The sequence below is a fragment of the Corylus avellana genome, chromosome ca7 (assembly GCF_901000735.1).
Source record: "Corylus avellana chromosome ca7, CavTom2PMs-1.0".
NCBI classification, from domain to species: domain Eukaryota; kingdom Viridiplantae; phylum Streptophyta; class Magnoliopsida; order Fagales; family Betulaceae; genus Corylus; species Corylus avellana.
Window position 1 is genome coordinate 539,067 of NC_081547.1, and position 15,465 is coordinate 554,531.

Genomic DNA, 15,465 nt, shown 5'->3' on the forward strand with positions numbered 1-15,465 from the left:
TTATAATGGTTGTTGTGAGGCTTTCATCTAATTGATATCAACATTATTGTCGTCATCATCATCACATGGACCTGTATTGTGTCGGATGTATATATATATATATAAAATAATTTATACAAACATAAGAAGAAATCAATCGTATATATATTCATAATCATATGGGCAATAACAAGAACAACACTCCAAGTAACACTGATCGAAATAATGATTCTGGAACAAGGGAAAATAGAACATAAGAATCCCTTATATGACAAACAAATTCATACGTATAAAACCTTCTGATCACGCCTGTAAAAAACACACAGATATAGAACCTAGGCAGAATCTCCAGACATTCAGAAAACGGTTGAAGTAGTGGAGCAAAGAACCATCCAATTACAATTAAGCTAGAAGAAAGATGCAATGGAAATGTGGCATCTCAAGGCCTGGTGGTTTAATTTGAAGGGGGTGGGGAGAGGAAAGGAATTGTTGGGATTATTGCTGGAATGGTGGGGATTGAAGGGATTGTGGTTGGGATGGTGGGCATTGGAATATTTGGCAGCGGAGGTAGTGTGAATGTCGGAAGAGTTGGTTGAGTTGGTAGTGTAGGCAATGGGTTGGCAGGCAATGGTGGCAATGTGAGCTTTGGCAGAGTTGGTTGAGTCGGCAGTGTAGGCAATGGCATGCTAGGCAGGGGTGGCAAAGTAGCGGTAGGCAGTGTTGGCACAGACGGCAGTGGAGGCAACGTGACCTTGGGCAAAGATGGGATTGTAGGCAGTGCCAATGCCGGAGGTGGAGCAGCCGGTGCCGGTGTGTCTAACAGGTGGCGCGCTGCTAAGCTCACATGGGTGCTTGAGAGTAACAATGCTACGACCAAAGACACAAGGAAATAGAAATGATCAGAAAATGCCATGGTTGGAGAGCAGCAGAAGGTTTGAAAAGCTGTTTCACTTTTAGTGTTGGAAAGATGTTTTTGATTGAAGAAACCACTCCAATGGGTATTTATAGAGGAAAAAATATTGAAGAATTCTGAGGACTCCAGAACCAGTACGTGTGTTTGATGAGATGTGGTTGGAGGGGGTGCCTAGAAACTTGGGGTTGGGTTAGTTCACCTTCCAAGCTTAGAATAATTGTTTGTTCAAACTATTGGCCAACCTCGAAGGATGGCTTGACTAATAGAACCCTATTGGAAAGCCAACCTACCAGTTTTTGAGCTATGACTCATCACTCTTTTTTTTCTTTTTTTCTTTTTTTTTTAAAAAAATTTTTATTCATTTTTTTTTAAAAAAAAAAAGAGAGAGGAGGAGATTACAAAGGTGGATCCTTCCAACTCCAAATTAAAAAATGAAAGAAATAGGAAAAATCTTTGAGAATGCTTCATGGAAATTTGGAGGGATCGAATGACTAATTTTGCTTGGTTATGTGTTTAAACATTTGCGTTTCGGTGTTTTTTGAAAGTCATCCAACAAAGGAAATGGAAGAATAATGAGAAAGCTTCTACATTCTGCCATGCCAGTAGTCCTGCACGTACAAGCTTCTACACTGCAATGATAATTTACTTTTTCACCATATTTGAAATGAGTCCTTATATTTTGGTTTAAGTACTTTATATGTTGCGACATTTATATTCTTGAGTTGTGTAGTAAAAAAATCCTATAATTTCAAGATTAGACCATAAATAACGAGATTATTGAATATTTTCAGGACTAGAATGACAAGCACACAATAAAATAGAACTAGCATATTTCACAAGACTGAAGAGTTGGTTTGATATTAAGATATGCTTACAAGAAAAAGGACAGATATGTATGCATGCAAATAGCGCTTGTATTGTATTGTATTGTATTGTATTGTATTGTATTTATTTTTGCTGGGAGAGTTACATAGGGAAATTAAATTTCAAAATCTATAGCATAAATAAGGATCCAAGGACTCCTTATAAGACTCCATCACGTCCAAGAGTCATTTTATTTATTGCAGAAGTAAAGGCAGAACAACAGCATCTAAATTGATCATCCTTCAGCTCGATAGCGGCAGAGGGAGGTAAAATATAAGCTACTAACCCAGCTTTAGATTCGACAATGCATAGTAGAGTATAATGCCTCGATCACACTTAAGGCAATATTGGCAATGTCGGATTAGAATGGGCATGATTTCTTCGCTGTATCGGCAAAGGTACCCAATGTGACTTTGTTATAGTAGGTTGAGACGGCATTTTTGGCGATGGATGAAACGATGGGTTTGTCGGTTTGGCGTGCTGAGCGCGTAGCGTGGGCAAATCATATGGGATCACAGACAGAGCCAAATCTGCAGTAAGTTCGGCTTGATGTAACCGCAATGTGGAGGGTAATGTGGTTTGAGGCAGTTTTGGCTGAGAGGGTGTTTGGGTGTTCGACAAGATTGGAAATGAAGACTTTGTTTGAGTAGGTTGATTCGACCCTTCTTGCAAAGGATGAGACTCTGAGAATGTTGTTTTGGGTTGGATTAGAAATGGGTGAGATAGTTGGGCGTCGTGCTCCAAATTGTTCGAGGCAAATAGACTCTGCACTTGCCCTCTATGTGAGAATTATCCAAATTGCATGCACTTCCTTAATTCTTTGTATATAATTATTATTGTTATGTGGACCGACTTTTAATTTTTGAAATATTTTCGGATAGGTCACGCTTTAGCATAGACTATAAGTTATGAAGTTTTAACCTTTCTTCATATATTTTTTTTTCCCTTTTTCATTTAACAATAATAGATTGGACCGATAAATTTCTTCAACCCAATCTAAAAAAAAACTTTGTCCATCAATTTGAGGAGAAGCTCATGGGTAACATAAATAAGAAATCATAATTCAATAATCATAAGAACGATTACAATAACAATAACACTCACAAATGACTCAGATCAAATACAAAAGAATGACTCTACAATGATAGAAATAAATCATCGGAATCTCTTACACAAAAGAAAATTCAAATGGCCCCGCTCAAGTGTGTAAAAAAACACAAATATATATAGAACCAAGACAGGTTCCAACGTATTCGAACACAAATTTAAACAATACAAGTACTGTCGCAAAGAATCGTCCAAATAAAGCTAAAGGACAGAAGAATGGAAATGCATGTCGCATCTCAAGGATTAGTTCTTCAATTTGATGGGGGTGGGGCGAGGAAAGGAATTGTTGGGATTGTCGACGGAATGGTGGGGATTGAAGGGATTGTGGTCGGGATGGTCGGAAATGGAGTAGACGGCAGCGGAGGTAGTGTCACCTTGGGAAAAGTGGGCATGGTTGGCAATGTTGGGAGTTGGGTGCTTGGCAACGGCGGCAATGTGGATGCCGGAAGAGTTGGCAGCGTAGGCAATGGAGGCAACGTGGGCTTTGGCAAAGAAGGTTGAGTCGGCAATGTTGGCAACGGTATGCTTGGCAATGGTGGCAATGTGGCTTTAGGTAGTGTTGGCACTGATGGCAGAGGAGGCAACGTGGGGTTGGGCAGAGATGGGATTGTAGGCAGCGTCAGCGCCGGAGGTGGAGCAGCTGGTGTGTCCAAGAGGTGGCGAGCTGCCAGGCTCATATCGGTGCTTGAGAGTAACAATATTGCTATGAACATAGAAAGAGGGAAACAATACTTGGAAAAGGCCATGGCTTCAATGAGAGAGGAGCAGCAAGGTTTGAGAGTTGGCGAGTGGGATGAATTGAAGAGTGCATGCAGTACTTGGTGGTATTTATAGATCGCCAAATCAATGTGATCATGTGAGTTTGATAAGATGTGGTTGTAGGAAGTGGGAAAGAAAGTACATTAGTTAGCTAACCTTCCAAAGTAGACACATTGGAGGTTCAGAACCGCTAACTAAAGTCATAACCCAAGAAAAAATATATATATTGCTGAAAGATATATGCAGACCAACCTGTGTAATGACTCATCAAAATATGTCAATGAGTTATTGAACGACTTTAATTGGGACCAACAAAATATGTAGTGGGGTTCACCAAGTAGCTCACTTCTCCAACTCATAATTTGACTACCATTTCTTTGTAATATAAGATTAGGATCTCAAGTCTCAACAATATGCTTTTCAGATTGTCACAACAAATGTCTATGGGCCGGATCCGTCTGTCCCAACAGATTGGTGATCATGAGATCTGTTCAAGTAAGATAAAGTCTTAAAAGTTCTGTTTGATAATGAGATTAAAAACAACACGTATACGTGTTAATTCCTAATAGAAAATAGATGATCACCTAAATTTGAAGATTGGGAAATGGTTTGTGAATGATATCTATGATTTAAGTACAATCTCCTTAAGACTTAAACTAAATAATGAAAGGGACCCATGTGTAGGATCCATATGGATTCTACAATGAGATAACGAGAAAAGTTGATAAAATTCATTAATGTGTCATATCAGCATCAATTATAGTGTTACACATGCCACTTATATAAAATTAGAAAAAATATATATAAAGAAAAAAAGGCCCATTAGGCCAAATTCACATTATTTCCACCGGACCTGCCATCATATAAGTTTTATGTGGATGTGTGGACAAGGGAAATGAGGATGTCCGATCTTCATCAGCGAGAGGACGTGTTGAAGCTGAACAACAAGAGAGGGAAATGAGATTGCTGCCATCATGCAATGTGCATGTCTGTGATGTGTACTCTCATTGAATAATTAAACAAGGTACCTCATAAAATTGCCAAGGCGTTTAGCCACCCAAACGGGTTGCTCAACTAAATTCTTTAAACCCGATTTAGAAGAAAACTCTCTCCATATATATATATATTCTTATATTATAGAGGACATATATTTTATTATTATTGCTGTTGATATGACACTCTAATCATTTTGGTCAAAATTTGAAATGGAAGTTAAGGCTAGAGAATTATATTTCATTTAATTTTATTAATGGGAGTTTTAAGCCACATTCTAAACCATAGGGAGCTCTTTACAAATTAATACACCAAATAAACTAATTTTACATTTTTTTCCTTAATTAAACTTTAGTGGGTTAAGGCAACATATTCTAGTTGTCCTTCCTCTTTTTCCCCTTCCATTTCTTTTAGCAATGAAAGTGATTAAGGCTATTTTTGTTTTGATGGATGGAAAAGGTTTTATCTATTTTTCGATATTTGGTACAATAAAAAATCTTGGTCAAACCGAAAGCATTTTCGGTCGACCAAAAAAACCTCATTTAAGATATGTAAAATGGTTTTTTTTTTTTTTTTCGTAAACCATTTTTTAAGTTTGATCTTCTATTTCTCGCACGTACTCTCTATTGTAGTTCATTTTCCACCGATGTTGGAGGTAGCCAAAATCCGTTATCGAAGTTTCTATGAAGTCAAGGGCCTTTGCTGATTGTCAATACGAGTCAAATGCTAAAACGAATCAATGGAAGATAGAGGCTCAAAATTAATAAAAAGATGTAATCATATTCGTAAGGACAACAATGACATAATATAACAATCCGTCTGACTGAAATGAGTAAAGAATGACTCCACAATAATAATACAAGCATATATAGTATAAACCTCACACAAGCCTGTAAACACTCTTGTCTAGGCTAGAAAAAAAAAAAAAAAAAAAAAAACATATGTAGAGCCGAGGCAGTCTTCAAGTAGTGGTGCAAACACAGAACCATCCAACAACGGGAGCAGGAGAAAGTGAATGGTCCGATGGCTTTTCAAGGACTACTAGTTCAGTTTGATGGGGGTGGGGAGAAGAAAGGAATTGTTGGAATTGTTGTTGGAATGGTGGGGATTATTGAAGGGATTGTAGTTGGGATGGTGGGCAATGGAGTGGCTGGCAGAGGAGGTAGAGTCACCTTGGGAGCTGTTGGCAAAGTTGGTTGAGTTGGCAATGGTGGCAATGTGGCTTGAGGCAGTGTTGGCTGAGATGGGAGTGGTGGCAAAGTGGGCTTTGGCAGAGTTGGCTGAGTCGGCAAAGTTGGCAATGGCATGCTAGGCAGTGGGGGCAATGTGGCTTTCGGCAGTGTTGGCAATGAGGGCAAAGGAGGCAATGAAGCCTTTGGCAGAGATGGAATTGTAGGCAGCGCCAATGCCGGAGGTGGAGCCGCCGGTGTATCCAAAAGGCTACGAGCTGCCATGCTCATGTCGATGCTTGACAATGACAATGTCATAATCAAAGACAATAGGAAAAAATGAGTAGAACCAGCCATTGTTTGGTAGGGGACCTGAGACAGCTTGTTCTTTCTCAATATATGGGTAGCTTTGATCTAGTTATTTGTGCTTTGAGTCGAAGGCAGGCAGATTGGTATTTATAGAGTGGAATGTTGAAGGGTTCCAAGTGTTTGATGAGATGTAGTTGGAGAATCGTGGGAGAAATTCTCGTTAGTTCACCTTCCCAACAAGACTTTAAAGCCTGTCAAACACAACCTACCTGCCCTCTCAGGGGATAACTTAACAAAAGCAATCTGTTATGGAAGCAAATTTCGATGACTCATTACCTCTCACAAATTTGATGATGCTTCTAGATTATTGCAAAAGTAAATAAAATCTATGTGCAATCAGCCAATGGTATTACTCGGCTCAGGGCCCACCCATGTCACCTGATCAGAATTGAAGAGTTGAAGAAATTTCCTTTCACCAGTTTAAAGAAAGCTTCAAATCTTTCTTTTCGCTAAAGCCCATCTTCTACTGACATCAAACACAACGAGAATTATCATTCTCCGTAACATTCATGTTGTGGTGGGGGTTGGTCTCAAATTTTTTGGCTAACCCATCAATACACTCTATTGACATTAAACATAATTACAAATGCCAATCTTACCAAGCAGCCCAATCACGTTTTACTTGAACATAGTCAGATAGAACTATTACCTAATTGATTGTTCAAAACAGAGGAGGAAATAAAGAAGGAAGAAACATAGAAACTAGATATAGGCTTTGGAATCCCTCCCCCCCAAACAGGAAAAAAAAAAACCCTTGAGGATCATCCAACCATTGAAAAATAACACTAGCAGCTTTTTAAACTACCACCTTCGGATGTCTTTTTAGCCATGGAGTTCATGTATAGACACATGAGTTTCACTTGCCGCCAGTGAAAAAATCATTGAAAGATTGGGAGAGAATTCTAATTATTTTTTCATTAGAGACAATCTTCACAGTTTATTTTTGCACAGAAAGATTTCCAATGATTTTTTCACCGAAGGCCGGCCAAACTCTTAGACATGTATGCTACTCCTCCATAAAGGGAGAAAAGTAGATATAATACAACATGTGAAGCCTAATGAAATTCTACCATGTACCTAAATCTACATTCTTAACCATCATTATTAATTTGTTCACTCCTATAATTCATACAGTTCCCAACTCCTCATCGAAGTGACAATATAATCATCAAGTGAACCGTGGGTCCTTGCTGATCCCTGCCAAAATAGGCCTCTCTATGACCACCTTCAAAGCTCTCCTTAGCATCACAATCCCTTCATTTCTACCACCCAACCCTCGCACCCACAAAACACACTTGGTCCTCCCACCCACCGTCACCATCTCAGACTTCACCACCCTCCCTTTCACCGTCCTCATTGCCTTTGCCACCGTCGACATCAATCCCGGCCTATCCTCACAGCTGAACGTGACCTTCACCTGTCCCTGCTCATCATCACAGCTTTCCAAACTCAGCTTGTCCATCTCACCTGGGAACACACAATCCTTAGCTCCGCTACCACAACAAACTCCTTCCAATGCAGAAACTGTCTTTCTCAGCTCCCTTACTTGCCGGACCGTCTCTGAAAGCACCGCCGCCTTGTCCATCTGTTGTTAAGATAGAAGACATATTCTTTGTTACATGTTTTGATGCTGAAAACAGAGAAACCAAGTTTACTTACTTTGATCAAGTTTGGAAGGATATTGCGAAGAGTGGCGTATTGGCCATTGATTCGCATCCTACGCCTCCTCTCTGCCTCGCTGTGTTTCTTGGCAGCGAGTTGTTTGGCCTCAGCTTTTGATTTTGGTTTGGAGAATGAAATTTTATTGCTGATGGTTTTGGCTGAGAAAACTCCTTGAGAGAAGCTATTTTGAATTGTACGTGCTTCTGACTTGTAATAATTTTGAAACTGTTGCATGTTTTGTTCTAACTACATGTGTAAAATCAAGAAATGAGGCAAACTAATACAAGATAAGATGGCAAAACAAAGAAACCAAAATGTGCTGCTGCACACTAGCGGATGCAATCCCATGAAATTCAGGCAGAGAATTTCAGGGGATCCTGATCGTATATTCGCAGAGAGAAAGATGACATGTTACCTGTCGCAGTAAGGCCATGGGAGTGAGAATAAATTTGCCTCTGCAGAATGTGCCCGTAAGAATAAACTATGAGGAAGGAGATTTGCCTTCTGTGGAAGTGTTCTCTAGATAGAGATCGAAGAGAGGCGGGAGAGAGAGTAAATTGCTAATGGAAATATTTATGGCTCCAGCTAAAGCAAATTTAATGAGGTGGTTTAAATATGTTTCCTTCTCTGAGCGTGAGATGGTATATATATTTGCAATTAAGTTAGGAAGATTGAGAATTAAACCAAATAATTGGATTTAACACCCCAGTTGATTTTATGCTTAAATTTCAGATCATCTAATCTAAAAATGAATGATATGGTCTGATTTTTTCTCCAAGAAAAATCTGAAAGCGGATTTCAATCTTCCCACTTACACCTCCTAATTTCTCTTCTCTCTCCCCTCATGCTTCTTTCAAGACCTTCATATATGGCCATGGAAGTCGGTCCATGGCCGTGAACTTGAATATCATGTCCGCAACGGGGTAATTTAGGGTACGTAGGTTCTTAGAAGGAACATGAACCTCCTTCAAACAAAAGTTTGAAAATAAATTTCTCTTTATATCAATTTTATTAATAAACTTGATTTAAATAGACTTACAGCCGTAGCAACTGACTCCTAATGCAAAACAATTCAAAGACTCCTGAACTCTTAAAATATAAAATAACTTACAATTGAAGACTCGTACTTACTATAACTCAAATACTTGAGAAGCTAACAGACAAATGGACTTAGCATAGAGGGACTGTAACAATAGACTAGACATTTTTTGCTGAGTAAATTAAAGCAGGAGAAGAGTGGATGACAGATGAGGTAGCCCAGACTGCACCTTCGGAAAGGAATTACAACATATTAACAAGCTCGGCAAACAGGAATTTGACTAAAAGAGAAAAATGATAGAATTTCATGTGGAAAATCTACCCACTTTCTTGCCAATTTTCTATTAGTATTTGGCATTCACTATTTGGCAAGTGCAATTTACCTTGTGGCTATTCCTTCTGGTAGGATATGTTTCATGGTGTCACTAGCTAGCAGTTTTGAGGGCAAGTTTCTTGGTGTTGGTGACATCACAGTTGAGCTCATGCTGGAATCTCCCATGCCAGGAAAGGAATTCTAGACTGTTCTCCCAAAGGATAAGAAACGCTATTAGTGTGTTCATGGACATTATGTAGCAAGTCAGACTTAGAGTACTTGATTCTCTTATTGGATTTACTCAATCCTGTATTAATAGGTGGTTAGTGCGATCCTAGGGTTTCTCTAATACCATTTTGCCTAATGTCTAGCTAGGCTGGCTGATGGTGTGTTTGGTTGCATTGGCATTGGCCCATGGTGGGCAGGAAAATCATTCACAATGGGCAGTAAAAAACCAAGAAGAAAATCACTGAGAATTGTTCCAAGACATTTTTTTCATCTAGAAGATTAGAAAACTATACCATACTCACAGGCACAGCATTAGCTTTATGAACTACATAAATTCATAATCAAAGCAAACTGATCCCAATAGCAATTCACCTTCAGGCAACCAAAATACAAAAAGGCAAATACTAGTTGCTGAGTAAGACCCTATATTAGATAATTAGATTGACAAAAAGGTACTTCCTTTCTCTTAATCACTGCCGACCCAATACTACACCAACAAAAATATCATCATCCCCCTCAAAGAACTCCAACTCATCCTCACCAGAGTCACCACATTCCACATTCAAATTTATTCTTTCCATTCCATTCTTCCTACCACTCATCCCTCTCCCCATTATCTTCGCAGTGTTCCTCGCCACAGTCTTCACGTTCTTCATCACCCGCCGGCCCGCCTTAGTCTTCACATTCCTCATTCGCGCATTCCCTTGAACGCTGTCGTTTTTACCCTCACGATCACCATCATTCTCTGCACCCTTTTCACACCCCACAGGAAAACAGCCCCAGCCACAACGGTAGTAGTTCTCCTCCCCCACGAGCACGCTCTGTGGTGGCGATTTGATCGACACCCCATGAAAGGCCCGCTGACAATTCTGGCACCTCAGGCAACACTCCTCGTAAACCTTCTCGTACTCGTACATGCAGTAACAGTACGGACACAGGGTCCAGAATGTTTCTTTGTTCTCGCTAGTCTCGGTCCCTTTCTTTTCGGGCCCGTCGATTTCGCTCTCGTACCGGGTTTTCTTTTCCGGGTCGGACAGCACGGACCAGGCGTCGCGGACGAGGACCCCGGCCTCCTCGGCGAATGCGAACTTGTTGACGGTCGGGTTCAGGAGGGTCGCCAGCTTCTCGAACTGGGTCCAAAGGAGCTCCCGGTTCCCGGAGTCGGAGCGGCGGACTTGGAGAATAGAGAAGTAGTCCAGGAGGCCGTTTCCGAAGCGGCGCTCTGCGGCGAGCAGGACGTCGGCGATGGAAATGATTTGGTCAGCGACGGAGGAAATCCTCAGGTCGGAATCTCGGGCTTCGAGGGCGTAACTTCGGCAGCTGCGTAGGTCTCGTTGGGTCAGGAAGTTCGCGGATAGTTCGAGAAGATATTTGGGTCCGAGTCCCTTGCTTGCTCCCTTCATTTCTCGCCGTTTGGGATTTTTTTCAGGCGATGGGGGGGAACAAGAGGGAGGGAATGGCATTTTAACCGGATTACGCAGTGGACGATAATGGGCATGAGCTTTTTTATGAAATTACGGGTTTGTACAATGACTAGTATGTATCTGAGCCTTACAATTCCGAGATCATAGACGCGGACGGTTACGATGGGCGTAGAGTCTGAGTTTGTAGAGATGGGGTGTTTTGGTCTTTTGCTCGGAAGGAAGTTAATAAGGTCCGGGTCCCTATGCTTGATTGCTTGAAGCGCAATCTTTTTCTGCTTCTGTGCTCTGAAGAGTGAAACGGGTGGCAGTGGACTTTTGCCAAATATGGTTAGGGAACGCATCGGTCAAAAAGACTTTTGATTTTCCAACGGCGTCGTCATTATGGACCACATCCGGTGGTTCACGCTGCAGTTCCGTACATAAGGGCTCAGGTGTGATGGCCCTGATGGGAAAAGTAGGCTTCATTTATTTTCTTTTCATGAATAACAGCTTTTGTCTTTTCTGCTCATTCAAATTAAGAGACAAAACCATTTACTAAACGCATGTAAATAGTTTTGTTGTGTTTTTTTTTTTTTTTTTTTTTTAATAATAAAAAAAGTGATTGGTACGATATAAAGGTGAAATAATATTTAAATTTTTTGTTAAAAAAAAAAGTGAATAAAGTTGTTTGATTTTTTTGGGAAAAATGAAAAAAATGGGAGAAATGGTTTTGTCAACACAAACTTTGTTAATGTATTTTCAGCAATGTTTTTTTGTTTGAAAAAAATGGTCTCATCTTCTTCCTTTCTTTATTTTGGGGCCTTTTCTAGCGTAATTGTGAATGAAAGTTCATGCATGGTATGTCGAATTCCGCTCTTGTTTTGAGAACTAGAGTTATTTCTTTATCTTTTGTGTGACATAAATGTGAAAATTATTCATGTGTCATGAAAAGTAAGTTGCGTTTTAAATTGTTTGTTAATGAATTATTATTGAAAACAGAAAGCAAAAAAAGACAAACTAACCAGCAAATTTTATTGGCTTTTAATCCCGTTTGTTTCTTTGTTCAAAACACGATGGAAGAACGTTGATATTGCAGCATGTGTTCATCACTTTTGACCAAATTACGTAGTCATGTGGCCGGTGGCCGGTGGCCCCAATGCGCTGCAGCCTATTGGGCGTAGTTATGCCTGAGCCTCGAACACCAGTGCGTATTGGGCTGTGGCCCAATTTCTACATCGGCTGGTGAATGCTGCATTGGGCTGAGCCTTCCGACCCAGAGCAAGAAATGGGCTCAGAGTGCTCCGTTTTCGATAGTGTCCCAGTGCCCACTGCCCGCCAATCCACATATGCTATTAGAGCTTAATTCATCATGATTTCCCTGAGCTTAAGCAATAATAGGATTTTTGATACACAGATAATATGACAATATGTAGCCACAATAAAACAAGTTGTCTAAGTAATCTCCATGACAAAGTAAAAAAGAAACGCTTCTGTCGAGCTTGCAATAACCGACATTCAGACAACCAAATAGATTGACAGTGACCCCCACATGTTGGTTGAGCTAACGAGCCTCAAAACCAGGGCAGAGGAGATACGGCTGTCGATTGCAGAAGCCAACAAATCTTTATTCTACAAAGCTACTTATTAGCCCATCTATTGCCTCTTCAAGACATTTTTCTTGCCACTTTTCAAGAACCTCCACTCCTACATACCAGCCAGTCCCCCCACCCTAGACATGCCCCCATCACCAGCCTCACGGGAAAGTTGCCACCCAGCACTAGTTTATCTCCCCATTCTAACTGGTCAAAAGCTTTTACAATGTCCTATCTATCAATAATTGCTGACCCTTGCCAACAAAGATAAGGATTCAGATCCCTTGCAATACCATGCATTCTATTGGGTGATTCACAAAGCAACACGTCAATGCATACAGTAGTGTTTGTTGTAAGTGCACTTATGAGTGTTGTGTTCCACATCAAGAAAATATTAAAAAAAAAATAGTGCTTAATATATCTAAGTAAATTTTAATTCATTAATTTAAGTTTTTGAATTAGAATTGTGTTCAATTATATATATTAATGTACTGACATAATTACACCCAAATGAAATGTATTTTATAGGGTGGAATACATATATATGAATCCTCCAAACAAACACTTTGAATCAAGCAGTCAACAAAGTGGATGACAGGTCTATACATACATAGATATCTTTGTTTTGTCGAGCAACCTTCATGGTAGTCTTGAACTTTGCGCCGAGTCTCACCTTTTGCTCTTGTACTCGGGGCCCTGGTAATGCTTAATATGGTATGGTTTTCTGGTAGACACGTGGTATTGTACAAATAGTAGCATTTCCTTTCGGGCATTCAATCAATTAAAGGAGGTAAATGATTTCATGTCAATCAAAATTCACATCGAGAGTTGAACCCAATTTCTGTGCTCAGAGTCCCCTGCAGTCTGCAACAAAAATGATCTGTAATGAAGCTGTCGATGGCTACGGATGTTTTGTTTTCTCGCAGCTCACTTATGCATGGCTATATGGCTATATGTCTTTTGGATAAACATTTCAATGAGATTCATGTATTTGAACATTTTTTCTCATGTCAAACACCAATTAATATAGATATTTGAAAAGGTTACTATAAATTGCTTAGACACACAGTTTTGAAACTGGGCCAAAAGGTCCATTTTAAATGATTGTAAATTACTTTTTACAGTAAAGTTCATCTCATATTTACTTTGATTGATACACAATTTACTCTAAAAATCAAGGACGCTTGATTAAATCATAAACCATGACGTTTGAGAATTGATTTCCTATTTTGCATGTGAAGTATTCTCGGGTTAATAGGTTGATCTTGGGCTTGATAAATTAGTCACATAAGCTTGCCAACCCATAACTCAATAATATATTCTAAAAATATATGTAAGTTTAATAGATTAAATTGAAATAATTTCCTTCTGCATTATCTATAAGAAAACTTTATCTAATGGAAACGTTGAGGGATTAGATGCCCCATTTTAAGGCTTGTATTGTCATGAAAAGCTGAAGCAAGGAGAACCGCATATTATTACATGATGGATCCATTTATATTTTGTTATGCTGGTGGTTGAAGTTTGTAAAAGTTATTACATAAATATTTCTTGGTCCTCATGCTACAAATGTATAGTTTGATTCTGTTTTATTAATCTATAGTTTAACTAAGGAGTGGATTTCGAGAATATATAGTTGAGCTCAAATTCCAGCTGTGGGACCTCAAACACAGGAATATTGAAGCTAATTAAGAGCAGAAAAATGGGAAATATATACAAAGAGTAATCTAATATAATATATATATATTATTAAAGTCATTGTCAAACGGGTTTCTTATTCTAAACTTCCATTAGCAGCTATTAATATAGGAATCCAGATAGCGAGTAGTCCCCATCTGCAGTTTCCTAGAGAGATAAAAAGGGACCCAGTTTATATATATTAATTATGATTCTTAATTATAGACTGCAAATCAAAGAGTTCCAATTCTTAAATAACTACAAATCCAAAGAATAGAACAAATGCTTAAGTTATAGCTAGAAAAATGCCAACTTGTTTCAGAGATTCGGATTATCAACAATTTATTGTTTGAATTATTAATAAATATGAGAAAATTTTGATGGGGCATATATGCCTAAACACATAGGTGGATTGACGGGGCTTGTTGGGGCAAATAAATTCCATAAAAACTTTTTCACATTTACTCTAAGAATTATTAAAAATTCAAACAACAAGACTTTTACCCGCTTCTTTCCCACGTGGTTATTTTTTAATTTTTTTAAGGATTATAAGATGAGAATGACCCTTTCATTATTCCAATAGACAAAGGAATGTCTTGGCCTTGGCCAAAATAATTGAGGGAAAAAACTTCTCCAGCAACTAATGGATAAGAGCAAGCTACAACACTATAATGGAAACCCTAAACTTTTAACAGGCATTCCTCAACAAAAGGCACCGTCTGTCAATGGCACCCACCACTAAGCACCCCATTAAACATGCCTCACCATTTTCTCTGTCTCTCAAGTCAAACAACCTGAGAAAATAAATAAATTGGGTCTCTTTTTTGGCACAAATAAAGCATAAATTTGAAAAAAAATAATAATAATAATAAAAGACCATTAAGGAAAGCAAAAGGTGTATTATAGGTTTTGGTAAAGGAGGTTTAAGAATCCGATGACATATATAATGCAGCCCCCATTTTGAATAACCTTTTATTTGTGGAATTAATCATTACTGCCCCCAAAGAGAGGAGAAAAAGAAGATAAAAACAACTGAAAAGGTCAAGAAAAAAGTTAAGGGTAGGCTCAGAAAAACGAAGATCACTCTCTGCGTGCAAGTGTAAAAGCGACTTTTCCACGAGAGAGATTACAGGGATAGTGAAAGTAAAGTACACTTTGAAAATAATTCTGCTATAATTCCTTCATGATTGGTGCAAATATCCACTAACAAGACTTTTTCTTTGAGTGGGACAAATCTCACTGCTACCCCTTGAGAAGACTTGGTGTGACCCTTTAGATATTCTATCATTCCAACAATAACCAACTCTTTAAGTTTTCTGCAATCCATCCTTCAAAAAACGAGATAATTTTCAATAATTTTATTATTCGGATGAATTGTTAATGTAAAAGAGTTTTGTCT

General features: G+C 39.0%; 4 protein-coding genes across 4 annotated transcripts; all 4 read right to left on the bottom strand.

Annotated features, from left to right (window-relative positions):
• Positions 1-433: 433 nt before the first annotated feature.
• LOC132186455 (protein PELPK2-like) lies at positions 434-892 on the bottom strand. The gene has a single exon (XM_059600431.1). The coding sequence runs from the start codon at positions 890-892 to the stop codon at positions 434-436; it is 459 nt and encodes a 152-aa protein (XP_059456414.1).
• Positions 893-5,661: 4,769 nt separating this feature from the next.
• Positions 5,662-6,141, bottom strand: LOC132186456 (proline-rich receptor-like protein kinase PERK2). Its single transcript, XM_059600432.1, has one exon. The coding sequence runs from the start codon at positions 6,139-6,141 to the stop codon at positions 5,662-5,664; it is 480 nt and encodes a 159-aa protein (XP_059456415.1).
• Positions 6,142-7,321: 1,180 nt separating this feature from the next.
• Positions 7,322-8,248, bottom strand: LOC132186457 (transcription factor bHLH131). The gene is made up of 3 exons (XM_059600433.1): positions 8,231-8,248; positions 7,813-8,061; positions 7,322-7,738 (listed from the first exon to the last, which is right to left on the bottom strand). Exons 1-3 carry the CDS (start codon positions 8,246-8,248, stop codon positions 7,322-7,324), a joined length of 684 nt encoding a protein of 227 aa, XP_059456416.1.
• A 1,613-nt stretch (positions 8,249-9,861) lies between these two features.
• Positions 9,862-10,806, bottom strand: LOC132188838 (uncharacterized). The gene has a single exon (XM_059603403.1). The coding sequence runs from the start codon at positions 10,795-10,797 to the stop codon at positions 9,865-9,867; it is 933 nt and encodes a 310-aa protein (XP_059459386.1). The 5' UTR covers positions 10,798-10,806; the 3' UTR covers positions 9,862-9,864.
• Positions 10,807-15,465: the final 4,659 nt, after the last annotated feature.